This window comes from Onychomys torridus, chromosome X (assembly GCF_903995425.1).
Source record: "Onychomys torridus chromosome X, mOncTor1.1, whole genome shotgun sequence".
Classification (NCBI taxonomy): Eukaryota; Metazoa; Chordata; class Mammalia; order Rodentia; family Cricetidae; genus Onychomys; species Onychomys torridus.
In genome coordinates this window covers 107,321,054-107,345,747 of record NC_050466.1, presented here as the reverse complement: position 1 = coordinate 107,345,747, position 24,694 = coordinate 107,321,054, and the positions used below count along the sequence as shown (strand labels likewise).

General features: G+C 34.4%; 1 protein-coding gene across 1 annotated transcript in view; it reads right to left on the bottom strand.

Moving 5' to 3' along the window:
- Window positions 1-24,694, bottom strand: part of Pcdh11x (protocadherin 11 X-linked) — a 584,720-nt gene that overhangs the window by 157,317 nt on the left and 402,709 nt on the right. Inside the window, exon 5 of the mRNA XM_036174137.1 lies at window positions 2,860-3,058. Coding sequence (XP_036030030.1) covers window positions 2,860-3,058 — 199 coding nt within the window. The remainder of the gene's footprint in view (window positions 1-2,859; window positions 3,059-24,694) is intronic.

Genomic DNA, 24,694 nt, shown 5'->3' with positions numbered 1-24,694 from the left:
ATTATTATTGATATATCTATATGCAATTTTAAATGTTTTATAATTTCAAATATATATAATGTATAGTATATGTAATGATTTTCTATAACTATAAATAATATCCCATCTTCTCCTATTCAGCTTAAAAGATTATGTTAGGATTGGATGTTCATTCTGAGTAATCTTATTTGAAAAGGGATTAGTAACAAGACATATGCAAACAAATCAGCTTTTTCTCTACCTTTTAAAAATGATATTTCTTCTACCCTTGTATTCTTATTAATCTATAACATATGACAGGAATATACTTAAAATGATAATTTATGAGTGGAAAAGATATTTCTATGTAATGTATATATCATTCATCATCATACTGTTTTAAGAGAAATTTATCCTTGTTCATCAGAGTAGTGAATATTTTCACAACTATGTATGATCCCCAGAAAGGAAAAGAAGATACACTTATTATAGATGTTTCCTGAAAATTTATAGTTTTCAAATTAATATTAATTAATTATTCTGAGTGTGTAATTGGAAGTATATAATGGAGAAATCAGGTGTTTAAGACGTTGTTTCTATTTATTTCACATTGTTAACACCTTTGTTTGAACATCTGTTTTTGCAGAGAGGAAAATGATACTGTGTTGTTATTTATTGTGAATATCTAGTTTTACATTACATCTTAATGTTTAACCAATATATTTCCCCTAATTTTACATCATCTAAAGGAAGAGATTAAATATTATGAGAAAGGCTGGGGAGAAGGCTCAGTGATTAAAAGCATCGACCACTCCTGAAGATCTGATTCTTTTCCAGCACCCATATCAGAGGCTCACAAGTGTCTTTTGTTGAAAAATTCCAGATCAAAACCCTCTTCGGGTCTCTGTGGCCATTTATACAAATGTGGTATACATATACATTCAGGAACACGAAAATACGTATAATGTAAAAAAAAAAATCTTTAAAATTGATGAGGAATACATAAATACAATGAGTAAATAAATATATAAAATATGTTTAAAATTCTGCATCCACAGTATCCATGATACTTAAATGACGTTTCAAAATTTACAATTTATATTAGTTTACTTAATATGCTTATATCAGTTATTTTGTTATATTCATATTTGTTTATATTCATAATACTTTTCTATCACATATGTAGAATGTTTTTTCCATTCATAACTTTATGTATAAAACTTAAATCAGGAGCAAATTTTAAATTTATGGAAATCTAACAATATATTATCATATGCATACCTTATTGAATTTTGTATTTTACAAACTTACTATGTTTTCTATATGTTCAAAATAGTTTTATTATCATTAATAAATTAATGTATAATGTCAACTTAAATCTTTTTAAAAAATTACTCATCTCAAGGGTTTGCAAAATAAACCCTATTTTTAGTGTCTTCTGTCTGGAGATCAAATGTGTGAAATTTTATTTCTTAAATTTTGTTTTGTTTTGCTTTGTTTTTTTTTTAATCTTTGGGGGACTGCTACCCAGCTCCCAAATAAATACATATAGACTATTTCTTACTTATGAATGCCTAGCCTTAGCTGGGCTTGTTTCTAGCCAGCTCTTCTAACTTAAATTATCCCATTTCTCTTTAACTACATTTTACCCCTGGGCTTTTTGCCTTTTTTTTCTTTTTTTCATTCTTACTCCATTGCTGGCTGTGTAGCTTGGTGACTGGCCCCTGATTTCCTCTTTTCTTTCTCCTTTTCTTGTTTCTCACCTTGTGTCTAGATTTTTTTCTACTATTTATTATTTCTGCCCTTCAGCCTGCTATTGGCTGTTCAGTTCTTTATTACACCAACCAGATGTTTTAGACCAGCAAAGTAACACAGCTTTACAGAGTTAAAAAATGCAACATAAAAGAATGCAACACATCTTTGCATCATTTAACCAGTATTCTATATCATAAACAAATGTAACACATCTTAAACTAATATTCCACAATTTTATTTTATAATGTTTTATTTTTTTTAATTTAAACAATATATTTTAATAATGATCTTTCTTCTCCTTCAACTCCCCCCAGAGCTTACCTAACTCTCTACCCACCAAACATCATTTTATTTTTCTGTCTCTCAAAAAAGAAGTCAAATCGAATAAGCAAACAAAAAATAAATACACAAAACTACAGAAAAAAATGAACACACACAGACACACAGACATAGACACAGACACACACACACACACACACACACACACACACACACACGGTGATCATTTTGTTCTGGCACATTACTCCTGAGAATGGAGCGTGACCCGTAGTGTGGTGGACATACCCAGTCTGTTCCACAGAAGAAAATTGATTTTTCTCTTTCCCAGTAGGTATCAATTGTAAACAGCTTCTTGTTTAAGGGTGGGACTTTAAAACAATGACATGTCACAGGAATGTGAGGATAGTGTATTATTGAAATCCTCAGTCTAATTTCCCCTCCATTGGAGTTAGAATTCATATTTCTCCTGAAATACTTAGAAATGATTTTATCTCTATTAAAACACAAAGAAAGTATAAAATAATATAAAAATTAGGTATCATTTATAATGTGCACAAATTAAGTGAATGAGAGAAAAATGGCAGATTGTACTTAAAGATGTGCAAAAATGGAACTATCCTACATGTGCCTAAAGAAAATGACTGTTATAATTTTCCTAATAAATTTTGTTTAGAGTATCCACTCTCCTGTATTTCAAACAGTGTAAGCTGAAATACATAAAACCCACCATATTAGGTTTACCTTTTAAGAATATGATACTAGTCATAGTAACATAATTCATTGTCCCTTATAATTAGAGTTATGAAAACCCAATTTGCAAACAGAATTAATCCATTTCTACTGACAAACTAGGAAAGGATCACTTACTAGATTCAGGATCAGAGTTGCCATCCCCTTCAGTGCGGTTGTTTGGTGCAGCATGATCAAAGTACTCATCCTGAGGATAGCCAAGAGGCAGGGCATGGGATGTGCTGGGAAGGCTGCCTGCATCATGGTCTCCCAATCCACCATCACTGATGCTTTCCTGAGAGCCTTCTGGTAGGTGAAATGTGACACGTCGCTGGGACTGAAAGGAACAAAGAAAATTACAGGGTTTCAGCAATATTCTGAATAATTGCTTAATACATCCAATTTATAAAATGTATTATTTCAGCTATCTTGTAAAGCCACATAAAATTATCTTGCACTGTGAACAATTGCAGGCTTTTGTGAACAGGCAGATCTGTTTTCAAACCAGTTTCACCTGGTAGCAGTGTTGCCTCTATTATATTTATAAACAGAGCACATCAAAAGACAGAATGAGCAGGAATATCTTCTAAGCAAGAAACTATTAAGTTTTGTGCTATTTGAGCACACTAGAAATTTTTGACCGTCATTTTAATATAGAGTCACTTAGCAGTATTTGGCAATCATCTACCTTTTGAATTACAAGAATGAATAACTGTAACACAACTTCTTTGCTTTTCTGTGAGATTCCAGTGAACTGAAACAGTAGTGACTTTATTTAACAATATATACTTTAAAACTTTTACCTTTCAGAAAAAATTTATTAGTCAGGTTTTTGTTAGTATTCATTTAACTTGACTCTATTCTATAAAAGCAAAAATAGCCACATACTATGGATAACTGCTAAGGACAATTATAAAGACAAGCTATAAGTGATAACAGCAGAATATACAATGTCTAAATAATTTAAAATAGAAAAATGGGGCATAAGACTTTGAAGGTAAGAAGTCTATGAATTCTAGGAATAGAAATATGCCGACCAGATGCAGCATCATTTCAGTTCTCAGTAGCACTATTTTAAACAGTAACTAGTATACAAAGATAGATTCCTGAATGGATCTCACTTTCTGGTTTTTACAACCTTCTTCATCTGGACCCAAAAACTCTAGACTGGGCCAGTATAATTAAATCTCCAGTTCCTGCTTCATTCTCTTGGACTACTTATGATTTTCACTTCTCTTGTTTGGGCTTCCTAATAAAACAATGTTGTATTCTTCAAAGAACAGAGTGTTATAATAGTTTATAGAACATATAGATGGTGAATGTTTGAAGTTTAAAATCACTAAACAAGACTTTATTTATTTATTTATTTATTTATTTATTTATTTATTTATTTATTTAATTTATTCTTTTTCCATACTTTTTAAAAACTTTTATAATTAATTTAATTTTACATATCAGCCATGGATTCCCCTGTCTTGCAAATTTGGCATAACTTCTTTCCCTTTAAAATGTTTTTAACTGATTGTTTCATTTTTTTAAACTTTTTTTAAGATTATATTTGTGTTTTAATTTTACACATCAGCCATGGGTTCCCCTGTCCTCCCCCATCCCGCCACCTCCCCCAACTTCCCCTCATCCCCTCCGCTCCATTCCCATCTCCTCCAGGGCCAAGACTCCCCTGGGGATTCATTTAAACCTGGTGGATTCAGTACAGGCAGGTCCAGTCCCCTCCTTCCAGGCTGAGCAAAGTGTCTCTGTGTAAGCCCAAGGTTCCAAACAGCCAGCTCATCAATTTTTACTTTTTAAATTACTGGAGTTTAAATGCAATGCCTTTCACATGATACACACATGTTGTATTTGCTGAACTATATTTCCAGACCTACTCTCTACTTTTTATTTCCAACATAATATTTTTATTATTATTTTGAATTTCATACAATGTGTCTGAATCACATTCACTTCCCATTCCTCCCAGGTCTACCCTCACACCCTTATGCTCTCCTCACCCCCATTTCCCCCAGAAAAGAAAGGGAAAAAAGACACCAAGTCCAATTTGGAGCCTGGTCAAATTCCCTTAAAGAAAACTGAGTCGTTCCCTACCCACTCCCCAGAAGCCATCAACTATGAAGAGCTATACTTCTGCATTTTATTACAATTTTTAAGGAAGCATTGAAATGGCTTTATGTCTGTAGTCTCTCTCTCTCTCTCTCTCTCTCTCTCTCTCTCTCTCTCTCTCTCTCTCTGTTTCTCTCTCTCTGATGGCACAGAAGCATTCACCATCTCTCATTCTTAGTTACGAGTCTGAAGCCACCATTATCACTGCAAAAAAGGCTTCCCTGCCATAGCAGCACATGACTTGCACATGGTTTCTGGTGGTAGCACTGATTGTGGACATCAATATGGTATCCAGCGGCAGCTGTGATCATGGACATCAAGGAGGATTTTTGTGGCAGCGTGAATCATGACCATCAACATGGTTTCCAGCAGCAGCATGGATCACAGACGTTTTTGAGGAGCCTTTATCTAAAAATGAACCAGTCTTCATCTTGTTTCCGTGTCAGGGTGATCATGGTGGTTGGTCATGTGGTTGAGCAGCTTTTCTGGAAGTAGGGCCTACCTGAACTCCAGGCTATTGTACATGACCTTGCTATTGTGGAATATTATTTTAACCAGGCAAATATGTATTACATTTGTTTATGCTGCAGAATATTACTTTAACTGTGTAAAGGTGTGTTGCTTTTGTTTATGCTGCATTTGTTCAGTTATGTAAAGATGTGTTGCACTTGTTTCACCTTGCCGGCCTAAAGCACCTGATTGGTCTAATAAAGAGCTGAACAGTCAGTAGGTAGGCAACAGATGGATACATGAGGCTGGCAGGCAGAGAGAATAAATAGGAGGAGAAATCTAGGTTTGAGAGGAATAACTAGAGGAGGAGGAATGAGGGACATGGCTGGGGCAAGAAGACAGGCAGGCGACCAGCCACTCAGACATGAGAAGTAGTGAAAGTTATACAGAAAGAAAAGGTAAGAGGCCCCAAGGCAAAAGGTAGATAGAGAAACAGGTTAATTTAAGTTAAAAGAGCTACTCATTATTGAGCTTAAGCTAGGCCAAGCGTTCAAAGTAATGTGTCCTTGTCATGGTTTGGGAGCAGGTTGGTGGTCCAAAAGGAAAAGGCTTGGTAAATCTTGCCCTCATTGCTGGCCACCTTCCAGGACCGTGTGCATGATGGTCATATTTTCAGTTTGCAGGCTCATGCTCTGGTCTCTCGGCAGGACAATCAACAAGAGCAGCAGCAGCAGCAGCAGCAGCAGCAGCAGCAGCAGCAGCAGCGACTCCATGCAGTTAGTAGGGCCTCTGGGCCAAGGTGTGGCAGTGGTCTGGCAGGCAGCTATGGGTCCAGGTGGGCCTAAAGGTGACCCGATCCTTCCGTGGGCCAAAGAACAGGGCCTACTTTGCAACAAAATGTTCCTCGGCTTGCTGTGGCTAGGTTGCCATTTCTGTTGTCACTTGAATCTCTGGTTCCACTTCTCTCTATTCCTCATGCCATTCTGTTCTGCCATCTTTTTTTCCAAGTTCTACACTTTTTAAATGAATGAATCTTCAGTTTCTATTGTCATTTTTCTGCTCCTATCCGTAGTATAGGAACATTCAAAATATCTATTTTTCTTGTCTACAATAGATAGAACTGTTAGCTGTTTCATGGAAATACCCATTTAATTATCACAAAAAAAGATAAATAAGTTTTTCTTTTTATACAGAAAATTTTTATAGTATGCACATTATATTAATATACAATATAATTACACAGTATAGAAATATAATAATATAATTATATTAATATATTCATCTGAAACCAATCAAGAAAGCTGTTGTGTAGAATTTGAAGCAAATATTTTGATTATAATAATGATTTATCAGGTGTAAATAAATTTTGTATTTTTCCTGAAAAAAAATGAGTGCACTTTATAATTTGTTATGTTCCTTTAGTAATAGGGAAAAATCACAAGGGAAGGGATGCCACTCCCTAAAAATACATCCCTTGTTTGTAGTTCACATCAAACTTTCATAACATATTCATTCATAAATAATACTGGTGTTGCTTAACTGAATGATTCATAGGCAAAACACTACTCTATACCCCATAAAACTTAAATTCCATACTACAGATAATAAGAATATCATTACATTTCCATAATCTGATTCAACTGACATTTTAGAAAGGTTAATCTGGCACCAAAAAATCTACAAGCATGTGATTCTCATTATGTAATGCTTGAGTACGATGTTCTGAGTAGCTCATTAGAATTACCTGTCAAAAGTTTCCAAACTTATCATACAACCTTACACTCCTCCTGATTCTAATTCTAATATAGCCTAGGACAATCTTTCTCTAGATTCATTGTCATCACATGTAACCCTTACTAGAAAGGGTAGCCTTAAGAATGTGCATTTGCATTATAATGACTACCATGCAACAGGATAGTTATATCCTGTTGGTTCATATATAAAACATTGTGAATGTACAACTAGTAAGCATATTCTAAACTTTTGAATTCCTAAATTCTACAATAAGGAAAAGACTTTTTATTGATTTTAGGGGTGTCTATATTTCCCAATGGGTAAACATCTTGGCAAATTTAACTTTAATTCCATCCATTTGCTTGTAAATTTCAAGATGTCATTGTTTTTTTTACAGCTGAATAATACAAAATATCATCCCGAGTGAGGTAAGCCAGATTCAGAAAGAGAAACATGGAATGTACTCACTCATAAGTGGATACTAGATGTAAAACAAAGGATAACCAGACTACAACCCACAACTCTAGAGAAGCTAGCTAACAAGGGGGACCCTAAGAGGGATGTACAGATTGCCTAGGGAAGGGGAAACAGATGAGATCTCCATGAGCAAACTGGGAATGGGGGATGAGCAACAAAGGAGAGAGGATAGGGGATGAGAACATAAGGGAAAGGGATGGTTGAGCTGAGGGAAGAACAGGGTGGGAGAGAAATTAAAGAGATATCTTGATGAGCAGAGGCATTATGGAGTAAGGGAGAAACCTGGTGCTAGGGAAATTCCCAGGAATCCACAGGGATGACCACAAATTAGATACTAGCAATATTGGAGAAGGTGCCTGAACTGGCCTACCCTGGTAATCAGATTGGTGACTACCCCAACTCATTATAGAGCCTTCATCCAGTAACTAATGGGAACAGATGCAGAGATCCACATCCAAGCACCATACCATGCTCCTGGAGTCTAGTCAAAGAGAGGGATGAGGGATTCTGTGGGCAACTGTCTGTACCAGACTTTGCTGACTCCCCATGTGAGGCCTTTCCCTTTTGGAGGAGGGGATAGGGCATAGGTGAGTGGGAGAGGCTGGGAGGAAGCAGGAGGAGAGGAGGATCTGTGATTGGTATGTAAAATGAATAAAAGTTTTTTAAGTAAAAAATACAAGAAAAATTTAACTTTAATTACCCAACATATTAGAAACAAATTGTGAAGATGAATTATTTTTAAACTCAAATCTTTCATCTCTATTATATGATCAACTCACTTGTCTTACATCAAGATCATAAGTGATACAGGAAGCCTTTTTTTTATTTTAGGCAAAGTCTATGCTATTGTGTACTATAATTTGTGGGCTGCTTTATTTTTCTTTTTAAATTATTATTTTTTACATTGCCAGATTAAAGTTGACCCCTTTTTTGTTTCTCTTTTGTATTTCAGAAAAATGGAATAATCACATATCTTATTACCACTTACACACAATAATCCTGAGGGTTTAATCCTTTCAAGCCTTTGCTTAATTGTTTTCATGCATCTTTATATTTGTTGCTATTGTAACTTTCTATAGGAAGGCTGCCACTATGCTTAGTGTTCCAGAATAAGCAAGAGCTCTCTAAACTCTGACTGTCCTATTAAACTTATAATGATATTTGAGTGTGTACTTGTACATATGTGTGTGTGTGTGTGTGTTTGTGGTCAGAGTTAGACATAATTGACACAACCCAAGAGCATCATAGTTTGAGTCATGATTCATTTAAAATCAACCATAATGTAATAAATTTATTTATAAAAAGAAAGGATGAATTTTATTTTTTCAAGAACATTGACACATTAATAAATTTGGAATTATCAGAGTTGCATGAATTTTGAAAATGAAACAAAATGAATATGTTTGCAAATACAATTGATGCCTCACATTTAGATTAAAATTTCAGATGCTTTGTGATTAATGTCTCCAAAATGAGAGTAAGTAACAATAGCTAAATACTAACACTAATACCAATTGTGGTCACAATGAACATCTTTACATATCAATCAAAAATTGCAAGAAAAATTTGCATATGGTACTGACTGTAGCTATGTTTAATGATCCAAATTACTAGATCACTTTCATTTACCAAAATCAATTACATCATCGTTTCAAATATACAAAACACTGTCATATACAATAAAGTGTGTGGATAAGAATATGTTAATTTACAAAAGAATGTTCACCAATTTCATGCTAAAAACCATACAACTCTTATGGTGATTTTATATTCAACTTGGACAATCAAGGATTTCATTCTCCACCTTTTAGAAGCTAAAACATTGACAGAAGGAGAAATTTCCACCAATTATCCATAAATCTGCCTTCCATAGCTTCAAAGAATCAGCATGTTTGATTATTCTATTCTATGACAAGTGTCCCAGCACTCTACAAGACTTTTATATTTGAAGCTAAAATAACTAACTTAAATTCACGAGGCTGTTAGAATATTCCCTTTCCTAATAACATTGATATTTGCATGCATGATATTTGCATAATTAACATGAACAGGCCAAAAAAGCTTAAAGTCACTTATTGTTTGTGATAAAAATGGACTCCAAATATAGTGGGTTTATAGATCATATAGGATGCCAATAATCATGCAATTTATAAGAATGATAGTTAGCAGGGTTTTTTTTTTAACTTGTTAAATAGTGTGAAATTTGTTTCTGTGAAAGAAGCTATATTTTGTTTTACGTGGTGCTGTCACTTCTTTATATTTGCAAATATAACCCATTGCCATAGTTACACAACATGTCTGCTTAATTGATGCATTCTAAATAAACCAAATGTCATTCAAGCAACAGATGGTTTTTGATTTGAATTACATAGGTTGGAATAACTATGCAGCATACAGTGAAAGAGGAGAAACCTGGCATTTTCATCAATTATATAAACATTTGAATCAAAATATTCTCTGCTTAATGTCAGTAGATATCACAACAAAAATGTGATGAAGAATAAAAACCAGTTTAAAAATACTAATTATAAAAATATTACCTTTTTAAAAGGAGTGTACATATTTGACAATTTTAGCTCTTTATTTACTGTGTTGAATTTATGAATGTTGCTCATATGTTTTAGAATAGCTAGTATGTTTGAAATAAAAATTTTTATCTCTATTACCTAGTATTCATCAGTATAACCTATACAACTGCTATTTGTGTAAAATGTGTCACTTACTGAAAATTAAATGAAGTGAAAAGTTTAATGTTGCCTTTGATTTCTTTCCTCATACTTAAAAAAAAATTGATTAAAGGCAGTGGTGGCACACGCCTTTAATCCCAGCACAGAGGCAGGTGATCTTTGTGAGTACGAGGCCAGCCTGGGCTACAGAGCAAGTTCCAGGAAAGGCACAAAGCTACACAGAGAAACCCTGTCTCCAAAAAAAAAAAAAAATGAAGTTCTATAAATCCTAAAGATAGCCAATGACAGGATTAAAATAGTTTGATTACAAGAAAAAAAATTAGTCATTCCTAAAAGTAAGTAAATAAAATTATTTACAAGTAATACTAGGAAGAGCTAAGAACCATATACTAACATTTGCTTTTGTTCTAATATTAGTATTATTGATTTTACTAATCAAGACTTCAGCTTCATTTTGCAACCATTTGCAGTCAAAATTCTAAAATTATTTACAATTTTCATATAAAATTATGACAAAAAATTATTAATTTATGTCTCTTATTTAAAACTGAATTTTCTATGTAGTAGTGACATTGAATATTTTAGTTTAGTAGTTTCTTGGAAAAATCTATCTCGAAATCTTTTATTTGTTTAAGAAGCATGCTCTTTGAAAATTATCCATAAACTTATTCAAATTTTGTTGAGTGGTATGTAAAATAATTATATAACTTTGAGAAAATAATACAAGCAAATTGAAGGTGAAAGAGTTGAGTCTAAGGTAACAAATTAGTCACAAGAGAAGAGATAAAATTATTTAAAAACAATTGGTCTTTCTACAATTCATTTTTGTAAATTAGTTTGAAAAGGCTATGTGCAGTTCATTTTTGTAGGAGATATTCACTAGGATATAAACTATGGAATGATACGTTTCAATATGAAACCTTTAAAATATGTTTTCAGGCATAAAAAGAGTGACAGACACAAAAATGGTATCTTGAATTACAGAGGAAGTTTTTCAAAACAAATATTTATTATTTGGTTGTACCTAAATGTTATCTTTAAGAAATGAGGCATATGAAATACCAAATAAGCAAACTAAAAATTCAAATTGAGATTATCTCCTAATTAGATACTGCTAGCAAATGTCTTATTAATGTAATACTTTAAAATAAATATAGGCAGAGCGTAAGAAACCTTTGAACATTTAGCTGTAACTGGGATATCTTTGTAAAATCCCTCCCCCATGGCTCAGGGAATGCTATGGAAGAGGAAACAAAAAGATCATAAGATCCAGAGGGGATGGAAGACAGCAAGAAACAAGGCACAGCTCATATGAACTCACAAAGACTGAAGCAGCAAGCACAGGGCCTGCACAGCTCTGCACCAGGTCCTCTGCATATGTTATGGCTTTCAGTTTAGTGTTTTTATGGGACTCCTGAGTACGTGAATTGGTGGGGCTCTGATTCTTATGCCTTCTCTTTGGCTCTTTTACTTCTGTTTATTTGTTTTGTCCAAATCTTATGTGTTAGATTTTGTTTTTAACTTATTATATTTTGTTTTATTTTATTATTATCCCTTAGAATTCTGTTTATTATCCAATGGAAGACATAAAGGGAGCAGGTCCTGATGGGAGAAGAAGTGTGGAATAACTGGGAGGTGTAGAAAGAAGGGAAACTGTGATCAGGATACATTATGCCCTCAAAGATTCTATTTTCAATAAAAGGAAGAAATATACATTTAAATAAATCCTTAAAAATGGAAACCAATGGAGTATTTCAAAAATAAGCAATCAAATAAATGTATAAGTTTATTTGGATATTAAATTGCCTCAAATATTTGAAGAAACATTTATTTCATAATTTCAATTTTGAAAAGTTTTTGCAATGTCAATAATTTCTTAAGCAACCAACCACCTATAATTTTATTCATCCATTTATTAATACAATATCAACATAAATCACTAAAATTCTTACATCGATAATTAAAAGGCAATTTCTGAAAATTTAGTCTCTGAAAAATAGTATTAATTATATGATTCATTTAAACATACACAAATGAACACAAATCACATTTTATACAGAATAATATTGATTTCTATTTATTAGAAACATTCAACTGAATTTAAAAGCAATTTCTGTTCTAAATGTAAATTATGGGAGGCCTGCTCATTTCTGAAGGCAAATGAAGGAGGAATAGAAAAGAAGGAGAAAGGAGATGGGGGAAATTAAGAGGAGTGGAGGGAAGGAATCTGCAGTCTGGATACATTGTATGAGAGAAGAAAAATAAGAGAGAAGGACAATTACAACTCAACTGTTTAAAATATTCCTTGAGCATATTCTAGAGCCATATATTCTTGCATTCTTGGTCTTTATTTTTAAATTTACTTTATGTTCTCTATTTGCATCATTTTCATGCCTTACTCTCACCCCTCTAACTTTTCACATGCCTCCTACTCTCTGTCATATTTATGTTGACTTCTTTATTATTGTTACATTTACACACACACACATGGAAAGAGAAAGAGAGGTAGTTTAGTGTTGGGCATATGTAAGGCTTCATGGGTGGCAACTTGGGATTAGATAACCTGTCAAGGTATTCATCCCTTGAGGTGAAAATACTATTGTTTCCTCTCTGTCAGTAACAACTGATTGACTATAGCACATCACACAGTAGTTGTTAGGGTTACAGTACCAGGAATTAATTCATTCCTATAGAGCACATCTTAAGAAAATTAAATGGTTGTTAATTACCCTAAATGCATCCATTTTCTTTAAAATTCCATTAATAAATGTTATAGAATATTATTTTAATGGATGTTACTTTTGTTTATTTTGCATTTGTTTAACTCTGTAAACCTGTGTTACTTTGCCTGTCTAAAATACCTGCTGGTCTAACAAAGAACTGAACAACCATTAGCAAGGCTGGAGAGAAAAAATAGGCAAAGCTGGCAGGCAGAGAGAATATATAGAGAATATAAATAAGCCACAGTGTAAGAGTAAGATTTACAGACATGAAAGCTTGGCTAGAAATAAGCCATGCTAAGGCCAGGAATTTATAATTAAGAATAAGCCTCCATTTGTCATTTATTTCAGAGCTTGGTGGCAGGCCCTCCAAAAGAGTAAAAAAAAAAAATAAAGAACAATATTTTAGCATCCAGCATGGGGCATAAATATCCATCCAGTGCCCGAGAAAGCTGAACAAAACAAAAAAGAGATATAGATCCTTTAAGAGTTTCAGCCAGACAGTTATTTTTGTTTGAGGTACTATGCCTATACAGTTCATTTGGAAATGTAGGGTGAAGTTGTAGTTTTTGACAGCTGTTATTATAAACTATATATGATAATCAGAAAACATAGGTTAGTGGTTAGTCATTTATAACAATCAAAATTTTAGATATGTTATGCATGCTTAGATCATATAGGGATGTATTTCAGATAGACGGTATTCAAAATTTTCGAGATCTACAGAATATGGCATTTAAAATGTTTTCTTAATTTAGGGCTTTTCATGAAAATGAGGCACATCTGTTCCTGGTAGCACCAATTTACTTCAGAGATCATGGCCATATGGCCTTATGTAGTTTGCTTTCATTGTGGCAAAGTTAGCCACTGAGCAAAGAAACTGCTCTTGCTTTTGACTGCTAACAATGTGCTGTGCAGACTGGACATGCAGGACACACAGGAAAAACACTGTTGAACTCTGCCAAAACAAGGCAGAACAGTCATTCAAAATTGCTGCTTCACAGAAGAATCTGCCAGATAGTCTGCAGGACATATGGGAAAGTTACTGCTGAACTTTGCAAAAACAAGACAGGACAGTCTAAATTTCCTGCTTCAAGGGAAAGTCTGCCAGATACTATGGGCCTGTAGGCTGAAGATGGATGCCCCAACATTGCAGAGGAACTTTGGGTGATCATATAGGCAGTGAAAAGTCTCTGTTGTTAGATAATATTACATCCTTCTGGATTTTTAATGGAGTTTAAGATTAAATAGTTATACTTGCAGTTTTCCTTAGTTATGATAGAAAGTAAATTAGGTATAAAATTTTGGATTCACTAAGATAGGATAGATAATGCATTATTTTCTCTGAATATGCTAACTACAGAATATTATGAATGTAATCCTTACTTGACAATTGTTATTTTATATAGTCTTGCTATGTTTAAGTTAAAACCTTTTCATTTTTATTTATACAAAAAGGGGAAAACTGTGTAGAATATGATTTTAAGATGCGTTACTTTTGTATAAGTTGCATTTATTGAACTCTATGAAGCTGTGTTACTTTGCCTTTCTGAAACACCTGCTGGTCTAATAAAGAACTGAACAGCCAACAGCAAGTCAGGAGAGAAACGCTAGGTGGGACTGGCAGGCAGAGATAATATATAGAGGGACAAATTTGGGAATGGAGGAGAAAGGCGTAGCCAGAGAAGGAGGAGGACTCCAGGGGCCAGGCACCAGCCACACAGCATGCCATAGAGTAAGAGTAAGATTTACAGATGTGAAAGCTGGATAGAAATAAGCCAAACTAAGACCAGGCATTCATAATTAAGAATAAGCCTCAATGTGTGATTTAATTGGAAGCTGGGTGGCAACCCCCCAAAAGTAAAACAACAAACAATGATAAACATACAACTTAGAATTTCAAAACATTATGCATTCATGTGGGCACACATACATCTTATTTTATAAACTGTTTAATTTTGTATTCCGATATCTATAAAAAAGAATTTATGTTAATTTCCAGAGGTGTTTTATTCCAAGGATGCTATTACAGAATGAATATCATGAATATACTAGAAAAATAATTGCAATTTTATTTAGATGAATTAAAGTAAAGGAACATAGTTCATTTGGCCTATATGAACACTGTTTTAAACAAAAATTTAGTTGATTCAATAAAGCATGGCATTATGAAAATGAGTCGTGGCTTAAAAATACATAAGTCTATTTGTAAAGGTATAAGATAATTATCTTTCTGATGACTGTCAATGAGAAGTTAGAAAAATGAAAATGGTTGATGTCTGTTAACCTCTCTAGATAACCTCTCTGTGCTTATTTCATTGTTTCTGGCAGAGATATTGTTTCATGAGCATGACTTTAAGTGTCCTCCTCTGGTACTTTTCTTCCTTGAAATCTAATGCCATAAAAGAATTCAGAGCACATCATTCCTAAATATGCCACTTTGGCATAGAATTATTTTGAGCTAAAGCCACTTGAAAAACAGCAGGTGCAAGATCACTCTGACCTTGTTTCTATTTCTTGAAAGAAAGAAACAAATTCCTATGTGAAAGATGCCCTCTCTATGATAGAATGAAAGTAACATTCTTATCATCAAGGACAGACTGAAGGATATCTGGATAAAGAAGCCTACTTCAACTAATCCTTTTCTCTCTACATACATCACACAATTAACAGGCTTATCTTATATATCCTTCTCCTGCCATATGTTCACAATTTATTACTCTTTGTCTAATCACACAGGTAGACAGACAGACAGACAGACAATGATGTATAGATAGATCCAATGCTATCTTTGGATCTTCAGTTCACTATAGGAGAAGATGCCCTTGGAATATAGTATACAATTAGTATTAAATAAATGTAGATGACTTTCTCTTGCTAGGCTAAGTAGCAAATGTAGCTGAAAGGTCCTGACTGGAAATAATTTTTATAGGCCTTGAAGCAATTTTCAAATATATTTGGAACTACCATTATCAATGTATGAATATAGATATATATTCCATTTGATTGATTTATGCTGTATAAAATCCCAGTCTAGAATATTCAGTCAGCAAAAATCTTAAATATTGATAATGCCAATAACTCAGTGCTATTCATCATCATTGTTAGTAATATAGTTTTTAGTGATTTATCAATAGCATTTGCTATAATTAGTGGCCCTCAAACACATACAATAAAATAATAACTGGAAAGATAATTGCTTCCTGCTTGGAAATCATTTATATACCATTTGTAATATATAGCATAAATCGTTGAACTTAATATGATCAGCCCAAGCTTAAAGACACATATGTCCCAAGAATTTCACCAAATTTCTTCAAAAACAACTCTGCACATCAATTCAAATCTCTCATTATTTTACTTTCCTTTTTTTTTTTTTTTTGAGACAGGGTTTCTCTGTGTAGCTTTGTGCCTTTCCTGGAACTCACTCTGTAGCCCAGGCTGGCCTTGAACTCACAGAGATCCACTTGGCTCTGCCTCCCAAGTGCTGAGATTAAAGTCATGTTCCTCCACCACCTGCCTTTACTTTCCTTTTTAAGTAGCTCTGCTGAAAGATATAACTTCATGATATGCAAACAATGTAAATTTTAGGAGGAACAGAGACTAAATCCACACTTAATATGTGTTACCTAAACAAGAAATGGTAAGCATGACAATAGCAATATACCATGCTTACTTAAGACCAATTTTTCCTATAGATCCACAGGGTAGGAATGTCAACAAAGCTAATAACAGGTGACATTTAAAATTAAACCATAGAACTTTCATCCAATAAGTGATCGAGACACATGTAGAGATCCACAGCTAAGCACTGGGCAGGGCTCGAGGAGTCCAGTAATGAGAGGGAGGAGGGATTTTATGAACAAAGGGGTCAAGATCATGATGGGGAAAACCACAGAGACAGCTGACCTGAGCTAATGGGAGCTCATTGACTCTGGACTGATTTCTGGGGAACCTGCATGGGACCGAACTAGGCCCCTCTGAAGGTGAGTGACAGTTGTGTGGATTGGGCAGTTTGTGGGGCCACTGTCAGTGGGACCAAGATTTATCCTTACTTCATGAACTGGCCTTTTGGAGCCCATTCCCTATGGAGGGACACCTTGCTCAGCGTCAATACAGGGGGGGAGGGGCTTGGTCCTGCCTCAATTTGATATGCCAGACTTAGTGACTCTCCATAAAAAGACTTACCCTCTCTGAGGAGTGGATGGGAAATGGAGTGGGGGGTAGGTGGGGTGTGAGCAAGAGAAGGGGAGGGAGGGGAAACTGTGGTTGGTGTGTAAAATGAAAAAAAAAACTTTTAAGTAAATAAATAAAATTAAACTAGCAAAATTACTAAATATATTCTAAATATTTATTCTTGTGCCTACAGATAAAGGTAATTCTCATCTCTCATCAAACAAGCATCTCTTTGTAACAGACAGAGATCATTACAGAAAACAATTGGTGAAAATGCAGACAAAGAGATCTTGTGGTACTTAGACACATTTGATATATCTACAATAAAGTTCCTAAACCAACACTCAAAATCATCATGGAAGACAAGGTGGAAATACTTAAGAACCAGAACAAGTGTTGGGAGCATAGTATGAAGCTCCTTGATTCCACATACCTCCAGAGAAACCAGGAATGTTAAGCATGCAAGACAGTCTTTCCATTGGAAAAGATGAAAACCTGTTCTTCCATCTAGAATGCTGAGAATTAGAAGTGATTAACAGCCTGGTGATCTGTGTTATCTGTTGGGCCAGGCCATATCAAGCTCCTACAACCAGGACTGGAGGTTGCTAATAATTAATCTAAATGATCTTGACAGTCTGAGTTTCTCCCAAGCTCCCATAATCAGGACCAGAGGTGGCTAGTAGCCCAAATGACCTTTACTCTATCTGTATGAAAGAAATCTTTGGCTCTTAAATCCATATAACTAACTTCTTTGGAAGAAATGTCATGTATCCTGAATTGAGTTTCAATGTAATTATGCTTCATTGTGCAAATATTAAACCAAGAAACATTTTTCTCAACTATACTGGGCTTAAATACATTGGAAATAAGCTACTTGTTATTAGACTCTCTGAAGTCTGATCCAGATTGAAGAAGGCAATTTGTATAGGGTTTTCATTCTTATCTCTGTGGGATTTGCTCCCCTGTATGACACCTGCAGGGACTCCCTCAAACAAGAAATTTGCTGTGAGATTGTGTCCCTTAGAGCTGTCATAAAACCTACATCCATGAAAGCTTATCAGCATGGATAACTAAAAAAGACCAGGAAAACCACAAAACCAAAGGACAGACTAACATGGGCCAAAACCAAAGACAAAAACTATAGTTCACTAGCAAAGTCTAAGAGCAGGAAGATCCTCAACTAAGTAGGTTATATGGAAATTGGTGGTGAGACCTGAGATCATGTATATGGCAAAAAGCATTATGCAGACTTGGGAGGTCAAATATATATATAATGTGAAAACCAAAGAGGGGAAGCCATGAATTTGAAAGAGAATGGGGATGCATGGAACAGGTTGGAGGGTGAAGGGGAATGATATAATAATTACCATTTCAAAAAGTAAAATAAAGTATGAAATTAAAATAAAATACTGATGTAATATTAAAACTATCAGGAAAATATTAAAAAGAGTATTGTTTCATCATGGGAGAAACATTTTTGTTGAGTATTCTCACATAAGTATATTATTTAAAAATATAGAACAGAAAGAATAAAAAATCAAAATGCCCCATTTTTAATCTTTGAAAATTAACTAGCAGTATACAAATAATAATTAAGATAAACAGTGTCAGATGAGATACCTACATGAAATAGTCTTAGTAAAATCTATTGTATAGAATTGTAAATTTTAAAGAATTTCCCCTGGAGTGACCATAAGCCTGTTCATACAATGGCCTCACTGACTCAGTGATTTAAGAGAAATAAATTAATTCTAAAAGGAGGACATGAATATGGGAGTGAAATGTGATTGAGGGTTCTGGGGAGAGGGAAAGTATATGATGGGTATGGTCAAGATGTTTCCTATTTGTGTATGAAAATATAAAAATTAAAAACTTTAAAATACATAGTTAATGTATATGCCTATGTATGTGTGTATATATTCACACATATATAGTAATAGTTTTTAACAATAATAACATATAAAAAATGGAATATGATATTTAACAAATTTATAGATATTCTCTATACTCTTGGAACATAAATTTAAAAAGTAAACATCTTGTCAAAAACTCTTTGATCACCTTCTTGGAAGTATGCTTAATTAAAATGATAATTGCATTTGTTATCAAATGTGTTTTAAATTTTACTTTAAAGTACACCTATAACAGTCCTAATACATGAAAACACTAAAATAGAAGGCAAGAGATAATGTAGGTTCATAAGTCTTTAAATGATTTCATTTATGCTGCAGTTGTTTGATAACAAATGCATTTTCCTAGTAAATATACAAATTTAAAAAATTCAAAAATAGTGAAAGCATAAACACTGTGAGAGGCTCACCTAATCCAACATAACTTTTGTTCTGACATAGGATCTCACTGTATATCCCAGGGTGACCAAAAATTTATTATTCTCCTTTACATTCTGCTTTTCAATGTTGGGCTTAAAGGTGTACAACAGTACATCCAGATTAACTTTCTTTTCATCAAAAAATATTAACACAAAAATATATTATATGCCTATGGCTTTGGACTGTTAAATTCCCCAACTTAATTTTAATTTCCTATGTAATCACATTATATCAGCAAAAATAAATGTGCTGATGAATACAAATTACCATTTTTCTTACAATGTTAAGTGATATTACTTGAAAATTAAGGAATAAATCTAACTTAATTTTGTTTGTGAAGTATATAGGGAGGGAATTATGGCAATAAGTAAATATATACATATATAAATATGAAAGAGTTAAATTGGAAAACATTTACTTAATATTTGAAATATAATTGGAAAATGATTTCAACCCTTAGAAAATCTAAAATTTGGCTCTCATCATTTAGGTTCAATGTTGTGGAACTTTTCTGATTCTACTCGATTTATAAGGGATCCGTTGTGGTAAGACATTACCAATTGCAATAATGTCAACCGAAATAATCTTGATTTTATACAAAGTTAAGGCCAGGATACTTTTGTTTTTTATTTTCATCTAATATGCCGATTCTGATTATGAATTTACTCTTTTTTTAATAAATATTATTTTTCTTTATTATTATGTGTTTTAAATTTTATACATCAGCCATGGTTTCCCCTGTCCTCCCCCTCCCACCCCCACCTCCGCCTTCCTCCCAGCCCCTCCCCTCCATACCATGTCCTCCAGGATCAAGGCACCCCTGGGGATTCATTTAAACCTGGTAGATTCAGTACAGGCAGGTCCTGTCTCCTCCTTCCAGACTGAGCAAAGTGTCCCTGTGTAAGCCCAAGGTTTCAAACAGCCAGCTCATGCACTAAGGACAGATCCTGGTCCCACAGACTGGATGCCTCCCAAACAGATCAAGCTATTCAATGGTCACACTTATCCAGAGGGCCTGATCCAGCTGGGGGCTCCACAGCCTTTGGTTCATAATTCATGTGCTTCCATTCGTTTGGCTATTTGTCCCTGTGCTTTTTGCAATCTTGGGTTCAACAATTCATGCTCTTGCAGACCCTCCTCTTTCTTGACAGTTGGACACCTGGAGCTCCACCTGGGGCCTGGCTGAGGATCTCTGCATCCACTTCCATTAGTTATTGGATGAGAGTTCCAAGAGGACTGTTAGGGTGTTTGGCCATTTGATCACCAGACTAGGTCAGATCAGGCTTTCTTTAGACCATTGCCAGCATTCTACAGAGGATATATCATTGTGGATTTCTGGGGACCTCTCGAGCACTCTGCCTATTCCTGGTCTCATGTTTTACTTATGCATTTACTCTTAAGGTGTAGCCAGAAGTTTTCCTGTGTCCTGCCTTGTCTGCAACCTCTCAGACCGAAGTAAATGCACGTAGGCTTACAATAATTAAAACTTCTCGGCCATTAGCTCAGGCTTGCTACTGACTAGCTCTTACACTTAAACCTAGCTCATTTTTGTTAATCTATATGTCACTACATTTTCCATGGCTTTACCTGTATGCCAGTACATGCTGCTCCCTGGAAGGCAGGCTGCCCTCTCCTGACTCAGCCTTCCTCTTCCCAGAATTCTCCTTGTCTGCTTATCCCACCTATATTTCCTTTTTGGCTATTGGCCAATCAGTATTTTATTAAGCAAGTGTGCAAAAGCATTATCCACATTTTCCCTTTTCTGTTTAATTAAAAAGGAAGATTTTAACTTTAACATAATAAAATTATGGGGCTCTAACCTGTTCAAGGTTTGGCTCCAAGAGTGGAATGGAATGTTACTATATATGGTTGCTAAGCTACCATGACTAGGTTATAAGGCTAACCAATAGTTTCTTTTTTTCTTTTTTTCTTTTTTTTGGTTTTCTAGACAGGGTTTCTCTGTGAAGCTTTGCACCTTTCCTAGAACTTCCTCTGTAGCCCAGAGATCTGCCTGCCTCTGCTTCTCTGATTAAAGGCATGCGCTGCCACCACCTGGCCCTAACCAATAGTTTCTTGTCTGTGGTACAGTGTTGATGCAAATTTAGAGTTATTCTTGTAATGGTAAATGCATGTATTTCTGTTCTTGTTTAAAATATTGTAGTTTTATAGTATATTCTAGACTACTGAGGGAAATAACAAGAAAGACTTTGGTAAGAGTTTCTAGGTTTAATAAAGGAAAAGCAGAATTTGTGGAATTTGTCTGGAGTAAATATCTGAATGATTAAAGAAATAGACTGAGGTACATAGAAGGTTATAGAAAGTCACAGGAGATATGATATGAACTATGTTCACTATGGTTTCTTATACCTACAAATACTGAATTTAAAAGTTAATTCTAGTTTGTTTTCATTTTAAAAATAGCTGATGATTCTGCAAACTGCTTATGTTAACAATAGAGATACCTATATATGCATATATATGGAGATATACATGACTTGGATATAGCTATATGTAAATGTAAGCTAGCTTTAACTGTAGGTATATATATGTAACTTGGATCTAACAGTGCGTATGAGTGCAAATAATTATTGTTTAGAAAAACATGCTCTAAACAGCAACCACGTGGCTTTCCTCCATCTTGGCTGGTGACCTCATGGGCAGTCACATGGCTGACAACCATCTTTTACTAAGGTTATAAAGATATTCAGTTTAACAAAAGCTAACTTAGAGATTTACACCTAAGTACTTATGTCTTTACCCAGTGTTCAACAATAAGCTTCTGGAGTAAATAAATGGCTACATATGTTTAATAAATAAGATATTTGATAAATAATAAAGCTGCACCTCAATGCTTTTGTACACAAGAATATACCTTGCTCTGGCAGCTAAACTTTGTAATTTTGGATTTACTCATGTAATAGGATAATGGTTTTAAAGACATGAAGAGATCATAGGGAACAGCTGAGATCTGCAAATATATGGCAGGACTAGAGTTCCAAAGAGAGTCCAGTTGCAATGATGGACCTTAGTAGCTTTGGAAATGCCAGTGTCAGGTGATGATCACCAGAAGCACCAATCATAATGAAATGGAACAAGCTATGTATATACTGCCAAGGGTAGGGCCAAAGAAAGAATCTAAATCTCTAAGTAAAAGAACCAAAATAATTATGTATGAATTCCATTGAACTTTGGGACTGCTTGCACTATGGAGTTTGGTTTTACTTTATACAGATTATGGTAGTGCCATGTTTTCTCCCTCTTAAAATAAAAGAAGGTATTTTTATTTTTGTAGAAAGACATTTGAGAGATCTTAATATTTTTAAGAACAGTTTTTAAAATATTTAATTTTATAAGGCTATGGGACATTTTCAGTCTATATAATGCTCTATATTATTAATATTTGGATTTAAAATAAAAGGCTAAAATTAGGGTCACAACCATAAGCTCCAAATACTAATGAGAAAATGAGATGTTCATTTCTTGTGATGCAGCAAGACAATGACCTAAGCAGTCTGGCAAAGTCTTTTAAACAGCTTCTGACTCCATGAGTCTTGACCCTTTGGGAGTTGAAAATCCTTTTTTCAGGGGTAGCCTAGGACCAACTGTATGTTAGATGTTCCATTGAGATTCAACAATGGCAAAACTGCAGTTATAAAATAGCATTGAGAAAGTTGAGAACCGGTGAGGCTAAAGGATGTTGTCTAGCCTCCTCGTATTTGCTAAGTTTGTTAAGCTTAAGCTATTTGGACAAACTGATTCACGTTTGTGTTTTATATTGATATTTTGTTTTGGTTTCTTTACTGAACCTGTGTTTGATGCTGGAAGAGCTTCAATTTAAAGTCATTGTTTTTAAGGTTACTTATTATAGATTGTTAGAGAACATAAATAGCCATAAATAATCAAGTTTTTTAATTGTAGTCAGGGTAAGTAGAGATATAATATTATAGGGACAAGCTTTACTATGTCCCTTCCATACACTTTTAGGGTTGAGCTTAAAACAAGTAACTAGAAACAAAGTTTGTCTATTAAGATATGCCTGGACAGACCTCATACTTCAGAGATCTTCAGAATATGGCATTTAAATGATGATCTAAAAGCTTATTATAACAGACAGACTTCCAGATCCTAGCAGTGACGCAAGGTCTCCAAAGAAGATTATGTACAAGGCACCACAGCATCTCTGCCTAGATTAAGGCAACACTGACCACAGGGTAAGATGCCCCAACACAATGCCTGCCACCAGGACCCAGCCCAGACACTGTAACGGGACACTGGAATTGATTTCACCCCTTTGCCTGGACAAAGTAAGATCAGTCTTCTGTGTCCCTATTCCACCGGAAGAAAAAATACTTCTGCCTTATGGGCCTGATGACAGAAGATTGATGTTGTTCTGACTGATGCCTCCACTGCTATGGAGACCTGGGTATGGTCTGGTTGCTGTCATTTATAGAATTGAAAGCTGCTTGGTCTTAGATATAATTTGTCCTTATTATATCTCTGATAGTACTAATAGTTAGGCTGGCTATAACTTTGTCAGCTTGGCGGCATCAGACAAACATCTATATAGCCAGATTGTTAGTTCATTTTAAGAGAATGTTCTAAGACATAAAAATTTAAAAAAATCTTAAAGTCTTAAATATGGGTCTAAGAAAGGTCTGAGGATATGAAAGGTTATATAAGGTTTGAGAATCTCAGAAAATAATTAAGATTATGAGAAATGTTTCAGATTGTTCTCCCATTCTATGATATAACAGTCCAGAGCTTAACATTTAATAGAGTTCTGATAAGCTAGTAGAGCAATGACTACTTACTGTTCTGTCACAAGCTCAACATGTTAGATTTATTTTAGTTGTCACCTATAAACCTAAAAACGCTCTCATCGGGCCCAAAATCCCTGTCTAATTTATACCTGGCTCTCTGGACAGAAGGAAAATGCATATGCTTTTAACCCAAATCTGGAGTTCTTGTTTGGATTCAAATGTATGCATCCACTTCTGCTGTTTTACAGATACCCTTCACCTGCTTTGTCTATCTATGGATTTCAATACAGATTGGTAATACTAATATATCTAAAATTTTTATGTCATCTATAAGATAATTTATATAGACCTCATAGGATTAAATAGTCATAAAATCTGGATCCACTTCACAGAGCTTGGAAGAATTCTAGATAGGTACAGCTTAAATTTTCCGCACTTGTCAATTCCTAAGGATGATATTTTTCTCTCTCCTAATCTTGGGACTCCTGCTCTTCCCAGTTACTAAGAAAGTAGGCCTAAGGGTT